Source organism: Gymnoscopelus microlampas, assembly GCF_963454915.1.
Source record: "Gymnoscopelus microlampas genome assembly, chromosome: 6".
Taxonomy (NCBI): Eukaryota; Metazoa; Chordata; class Actinopteri; order Myctophiformes; family Myctophidae; genus Gymnoscopelus; species Gymnoscopelus microlampas.
In genome coordinates, this window is record NC_139943.1 from 9,231,214 (window position 1) to 9,238,713 (window position 7,500).

The 7,500-nt window shown below is 43.1% G+C and overlaps 1 protein-coding gene across 5 annotated transcripts in view; it reads left to right on the forward strand.

Annotated features, from left to right (window-relative positions):
- hipk2 (homeodomain interacting protein kinase 2) overlaps positions 1-7,500 on the forward strand; it is a 194,174-nt gene that overhangs the window by 159,573 nt on the left and 27,101 nt on the right. For all 5 annotated transcript variants that reach the window (XR_014600957.1, XM_084059936.1, XM_084059935.1 and 2 more), the window contains one exon: positions 2,922-3,153. Coding sequence is in view for 4 of the 5 variants with exons in the window: in XM_084059936.1 (XP_083916062.1) it covers positions 2,922-3,153 (232 nt within the window). In the remaining variant the exon portion in view is untranslated. The remainder of the gene's footprint in view (positions 1-2,921; positions 3,154-7,500) is intronic.

A 7,500-nucleotide genomic window follows, 5' to 3' on the forward strand; every position in this document is an offset into this window, starting at 1 on the left:
TCACGATTTTTCAAAAATAGCCCAAAGTGTAAAATAATGCTTTTTAGCTCAAATCTAAAAATGACACAGTTCCAGGTCTTAATGGGTTAAGATTATTAGATTTAGTTGCAGAATTCTACAGCTGTCTGTACAGTAGGTGGGGAGAGAGAGAAACCTCTGATCTGATTCTTATACAGTATATTCTCTCATTGCTTTACCTTCTCTTTGCTGACATTTTAGTGAAATTAACCACTTTCAACCTGATGTACTTATCTTGGGCATGTCATAGGCAAAAGAAAAAGGAAAAAAAGCTAAAATAACCAAAATAGCAGATCAATAAGCGCTGCGTTGGGAGCTTATTGATCTTCTATTTTGGTTATTTTAGATTGTAGATCGCCTATTTTCACTAATTATTCATGAAATAGGGCCAGATTTAGCTGGGGAGGACCTCACTTTGGAAAACCACTGCAATAGTTTTGTACAGTATTTGAAAAATGAAAACAAAAGGTTAATAACTGGTAAGGGCAGGTGTTTGTTAGTCAGTTTGTTTGTCAAGTGAAACGAGCAGCTTAGCGTTCCCAGAAAGGTGCTGTCTGCGACGCACGAGAAACACACGATATCTCTCTCCGTCATTCGTTTCCTTTCTGTCGCTCTCCTCTCTCCTTCTGACCCCAGCAGCACTGCAGGGGTTAAGCCTGTCCTGCACAAATCCCAATCACTGCAGCTTTATGTGCAACGTGTCCTTTAGGTTTACAATGTTTGATGTTGTTAATACGAACAGGAAGGACCTTTTGTTCCACCAGGAACATGTGCAGTATAGAGATGGTCAGGACACACACCCCCACTCATTATGTGCAAAAACGTTTTTTTCCAGTATTCAAATAGCAAAAAAAATTGCAGATCTACAAGCTCGAAACACATCCCGTTTTGTGCCTGTAGATCGACAATTTTTTGCTACTTTTGTGTGACCCTGTATAGCATGACAAAGTAGGGCATTAATTTACGGAAAAAAACATTTTAAAAATGTGGAGATATGAGGTTTTTCTACCCGTCGGTGTCGGGGTACATATGCATAATAGAAATGCATAATACATATTATAAATATGCATTTCCTTCCTCCCGGCACGGCGTGCTGTATATACGGTGTAGTAGACGCATAGAGGTGCACGCTGTTGATTGTGGAATATCGTTGTTGTCGGGGCAGAAACCTCTTATCTCCAACTTTTTTGCGTTTTCATCGTAAATAAACGCCCTACTTGATCATACTACAGTCTATAGCGCCACACAAAAGCATCAAATGTAGTGGATCAGCAAAAACGCGTCGCTTCGCGGCCAGGGACGTGCACAGATAGACTCTAGGTTGGTGCTAGAGCACCTGCCCTTTGCCCTCTTGACCAGAAGTGCCCTTTTGAAACAAAGAAAAAAAAAAGATTTTACAGCAGGGGTCTTCAACAGGGGGTCCGGGACCCCTAGGGGGTCCTCAGAGTTACTACAGGGGGTCCGCCAAATCTTTATGTGATATGATTTTTCTTTTTACCATAACCACTCGAAACCTAGCATCCCTTTTCTGAGGAGAACTTTAGCCAAAAATAGCAGATCTACAAGCCCACAACGCCTCGCAGATTTTTGGCAAAGAGGTATAGGTGTAGAGGGAAAAAAGAGCAGACCAAGCAAACAAAAAAAAGTATAATTTACTTGAGCACCTGCCCCTCAAAATGTCTGTGCACGCCACTGCTTCGCGCCGCGTTTCGAGCTTGTAAGATCTTGGTACATATGAGGTTTCCACCCGACACGATACATGAGACGATATGTAATCACATCACAGACTTTAATGTGCCACGTGCCATTCTGTTGCCGCCTTGATGATTGATTATAATGGGAATCTTAGGAGTGATTGCACCTACTCCACCACCACCCCCCCCTCACCCCTGCCCCCATCAATAAACATTTGAAAATCTGTTTTACAAGTATCTGTATTTTCCTCATCGCTACACTGTAAAAAAAAATCCTCAGTGTTTTATAGGTTCCATTTGATTACATTTTACACTCTAGAGTTAAAGGTCCTATTGCTCTCGGTTTTTATGTCGAAGGAATATTAAAAAGGTTTGGAATAACAAATTATTATGATAATTTTGTCGGTAGGGAAATAAAGGAACCTTATGAAACAGAGGTGTTGAGCGTGCAACATCCAGTGGTTGATTGTTGCCTATTGCACCGTTAAATGGACACTCTGGGTGCACTGATTTTACAGTGTACCCTCAGCTTCCATTAGTGATGGACGCGTTGCCAACCGCCACCTCTAGAACAGTGGTTCTCAAAGTGTGGTCCGGGGAACCCTCATAGGGTCCTTGTGGGGGGGTTCCAGGGGGTCTCCCCAGCTAAGTGATTGATAGTTAGGAACTGGATGGATGCTTATGGAGCCTTATAGGTCCGTATTATATGGGTCTGTAACTAGTGCACAAATGGAACCAAATGGACCTGTTAGGGTTACTCTCTCAGAGTTAAACTAACACTGAGGATTGTACAATGTAGATTGGGATCCCAGAGATTAAAAAAGATCATATTAAATAGGGGTCTGTGCCTAATGCATATCAAACTGGGGAGGGTTCTTTTTTAATGTTTGGCGTCTTCTATCAACCAGGCTGTTAATTTGAAACATTTAGTTTTTTGTTGTTTCGCTGTCCTGATTTTCAACTTTTTTAGAAAATAGTAGATCTACAAGCTCACAAGGTGTTGCATCGTGACGCGTTGTGAGCTTATACTGTAGATTGTGCTATTTTCAAATGTATATAGGTTTAAAAGTGCTCATGTTATGTGTCGCTTCTTTTGGGCTTGTTATCATAGAACTGGCTGCTTATTTCTCTTGCAAAATCTGGCAACACTGCCCCCACCTCCGCTCTCATCATGACTTTTATTTTGGTTCCATGTTATTTTTCCTATAGGCCTCCAGCCTGGCTCCCTCCTCCACCACCAACGCCACCCTCTCCCTCGCCAACCCCGACGTCTCCATCCTGAACTACCAGTCTGCACTCTACCAGCCCTCCGCCGCCTCCATGGCCGCGGTGGCCCAGCGGACCATCCCGCTGCAGGGACCCCCCGGGGCCCCGCAGCTCTGTGCCGCGCGGCCCGACCCCTTCCAGCAGGCGCTCATCGTCTGCCCGCCCGGCTTCCAAGGTAAGAGTTAATTCTCTGGCTTCTGCAGAAGAATTATACATTATACTATCAGAGGTCTTCGACAGGGGGTCCCTCAGAGTTACTACAGGGGGGGCCCCCAAATCTTTGTGCGATATGATTTTTCTTACTTTAACCACTTGAAGCCTAGCATCCCTATTCTGCGGAGAACTTAAGCTAAAAATAGCAGATCTACTAGCTCACAACGCCTCGCAGCGCAAAGAGGTTTGGTGTAGAGGGAAAAAAGAGCAGACCAAGTTAAAAAACAAAAGAGTTTAATCTACAACATAATGCTATACATAGAGGGGGTCCCTGCTTCATCTCTCTCTCAGCTAGGGGGATCCTTGGCCTGAAAACGTTGAAGACCCCTGCATTACACTATATTGTTATTAAGGCTGTTTATATCTAACCTTTATATTTTACCATCACTTATAGTGCTTATATAATACATTATTATATGACATGACATTTGGTAGCCAAGATGTCTCCGCTAGGCCTGAGAGCTATTCTTTTTGTTACAGCCTATCTGTCTTGGTTCAGCTTGTCCTTGTAGCAGCTATAGTATAACTACGGTCTGATCCCTGTGCTCGTTGGCAGAACTACCACACAGTACCACCGATCTGTGTCAGACTGCGTGTCTAACGTACCTCTCCCCACCATGATATCATAGACATTAACCACTTAAACCCCATATGGGTAACCGGAGTCCCTCAGGGCTCAGTACTAGTGTATTTTAGTTTTTTCGTTATGGTGGGGAAAGCTTTCGCTGAAAATAGCCGATCGACTTGTCGATCTGCTATTCTCAGTGAAAGCTTTCCCCACAATACTGATGCTGGGGTTTAAGTGATTAAATCATAACCGTCACCACCTAGAATATTATCTCGACTCCTACTGCCTCGTCAATTTACGATTGATCCAGAATTCCACGACACTTCCAACCCGCCACTGAATGGAACCAAGCATGAACAGATAGACTTAAGGGCTGTCCTCACACCATGATCCGTAACTATAACGAGAAGTACAATTATATCGTTTTTTAAGTCGTCCACACCACAACTATAACAACGACAACAACAGTGGTAATAGATATCGCTAGGATCACTTTCAGAGCGATTTGATGAACGATAGACAGACTGACGGCTAATCAATATCCGTCTTAATTTATAGAATGTCACGTTCCAAGCCGATCTCACTTACATATGTAAATATAATACTAATTGATCATATTGACGTGTCATATCTGTGCAAAAGCACTTCTTTTGTATGTCCTTAACAGTTGCACTATGCAAGTTGAGAATTAGATTATTACTGATTCCCACCCTATTGGTATGCCAGTCGGACGGCACTGAGTCAGCAGTGCGGCCATTGCATCGCTCGGCGCGGCCATTGCGTCGCTCGGCACGGGCAATGCTCAGGTGTGCCTCACTGGTGCTCAAGCCAGCTTCTTTCGGTGTGCCTGCCTTTTTAATACAATAATAATCTCTTTTAGATGCTACTGTATATTACATAATTTTTACGTGCAATCGTGCATTATATACATACAAATACGTATGGCTACAGAAATACGTAAGTACTTAAACGGTATTTGATTGATTGTAGATTTGATTAAGTATACAGTACGTTTATGTATCCTATTATGCTGCCTATATCATTATTATTACAGTTATCTTTATGGACATCATTCTGGGTGTGGACAGCTCTTTAATGTTATTTTTCTGATTATCATCTGGCATGCTATTCTTGAGAGCAGCTCAGGACAGAGTGCCTCTACAACAAAAGCAGAAAATGAAACTCCCTGCTCTTTAGTTCTTCCTGTGTTTGTCTGGAAGGAATTATGTAACGTTTTAAAAGCAGCACTGATCCCCTAGCCTCTACTCTAAATCAGTGCTTCTCAACCTTTTCAGGCTGCAACCCCCCCCCCCAAATAATCATATTTGAACTGGGGGAACTGGGGACCCCTCAAAATAATCATATTTGAACTGGGGGAACTGGGGACCCCTCAAAATAATCATATTTGAACTGGGGATCCCCCACCCTGACAAGCACTTGGAATTTTAGGAGTTGATGCATTACATTCATTTGACTCGGTTCCACAGATAGATATTGTGAAAATAGCTCTAAATCTACAAGCTCAAAATGTGTACCTCTTTCTTATATTATTGGACAATTTGGCCAATTTTGACTGTTTTTATATAGATTGTTTTTTAGGTATTAAAAAGGTCTAAAAAGTCATTAAATTGTCACTTTACTCTCATCCGGCACCCCCGAGGGGTCCCCACACACAGGTTGAGAACCACTGCTCTAAATCACTGTTTCCCAATGTCGGGTCCGGGGACCCTCAGGGGAGTTACAGACCCTTACAGGTATGTAACTCTTGAGAGTGTAAAAATGGAACCAGGGTCCCAGTGGCGTGCACAGACATTTTGAGGGTGCTCAAGTAAATTATACTTTTTTTTGTTTACTTGGTCTGCTCTTTTTTCTTTCCCTTTACACCTATACCTCTTTGCCAAAAATAGCCGATCTACAAGCCCACAACGCCTCGCAGCGCGAGGCGTTGTGGGCTTGTAGATCTGCTATTTTTGGCTAAAGTTCTCCTCAGAAAAGGGATGCTAGGTTTCGAGTGGTTATGGTAAAAAGAAAAATCATATCACATAAAGATTTGGCGGACCCCCTGTAGTAACTCTGAGGACCCCCTTGGGGTCCCGGACCCCCTGTTGAAGACCCCTGTTGTAAACTGAAAAAAAAACAACGTTTTTTTTCAAAAGGGCACTTCTGGTCAAGAGGGCAAAGGGCAGGTGCTCTAGCCCACCTAGAGTCTATCTGTGCACGTCCCTGCAGGGTCCATCGAGTTGAATAAAACAAGGAGGATTTTACAGTTTAGAATGGGGGACCTGGATAAACAAAAAAGTGGTATTAAAAAAAAAACAGTTAAAACTTAAAATATGGAGATAAGAGGTTTCTGCCCGACAGCAACAACAAAACATTGTGAATTGTAATTAAAAAGGTTTGAGAATGGCTGCTATAAATAGTAGCGGTGTAGCTGCTGGTGCCACAGATAGTCAAATAGCTCTAGTTTTTACAAGCAGTGTCCCTTTGTGTTCCTGCAACGTTGCCTGACACGCCCACGGCCCTTGTCGGCCCGTAAAAAAAACGCAGCCGGGATCCAATAACGAGCCGGCGAGGCAATTAGTCATTCCAAAGGAATCTTTATATCGTTGTGTGAGGCTTTTCTCACCTGTCTTTATGGTGCCACAGTCCACCAGCTTCACAGCTACAGGGGCTGAAATAGTGTTTATTGTTGTTTGTTCTAACCGTTATTACAAGTGCTGTTTATTTTCCCCCACTCCCTCCCTATTTCCATGACGACAGTTTGTGTGTTTTTTCTGCAGTGGCGTGCACAGACATTTTGAGGGGCAGGTGCTCAAGTAAATTATACTTTTTTTTGTTGACTTGGTCTGCTCTTTTTCCCCTCTACACCTATACCTCTTTGCCAAAAATAGCAGATCTACAAGCCCACAACGCCTCGCGCTGCGAGGCGTTGTGGGCTTGTAGATCGGCTATTTTTGGCTAAAGTTCTCCTCAGAAAAGGGATGCTAGGTTTCGAGTGGTTATGGTAAAAAGAAAAATCATATAACATAAAGATTTGGCGGACCCCCTGTAGTAATTCTGAGGACCCCCTGTTGAAAAAAACGTTTTTTTTTCCTTTTTTTCAAAAGGGCACTTCTGGTCAAGAGGGCAAAGGGCCGGTGCTCTAGCGCCACCTAGAGTCTATCTGTGCACGTCCCTGTTTTTCTGTGTTATTTGTGTGTGTGTGTAGTGACACAGGGGCTGTGTTTGAATCCAGATAAATCAATGTGTACACACATAAAGGCCTGTTCTCTTCCATGACTGGCTATTGAAGCCTTTCCCACATACAATAGCACGATTGCCAAGTGACTATAGGGGGTTGTCGACGTGATGCGCTGCATTGTTGATGTCTCCCCCCTGTGCTTATGTGTGTGTGTGTGTGTATTTGTATTCATATACTTGTGAGGGCTAAATGTCCCCACAAGTATAGTAGAGTTCGAGAAACCATGATTGTGAGGACAATTTCGAGAGAAATGGTTGTTTTATGGTCAAATAATAATAATTTGGGGAGTTTGCTTACAATAGGCTCTATGCACAGCAGCCATATTATCACTTCTTTCACAGGTGTTACCAATGATACTAATGAAGGCTCTGTTCCATTTAGTGTAGCACAGTGGTTTCCACGACCCCCATAACTCTGAGTGTACAAATGGAACCAAATGGACCCTTACGGGTCCATTTGGTTCCATTTGTACACTCTCAGAGTTACACTCCTGTAAGGGG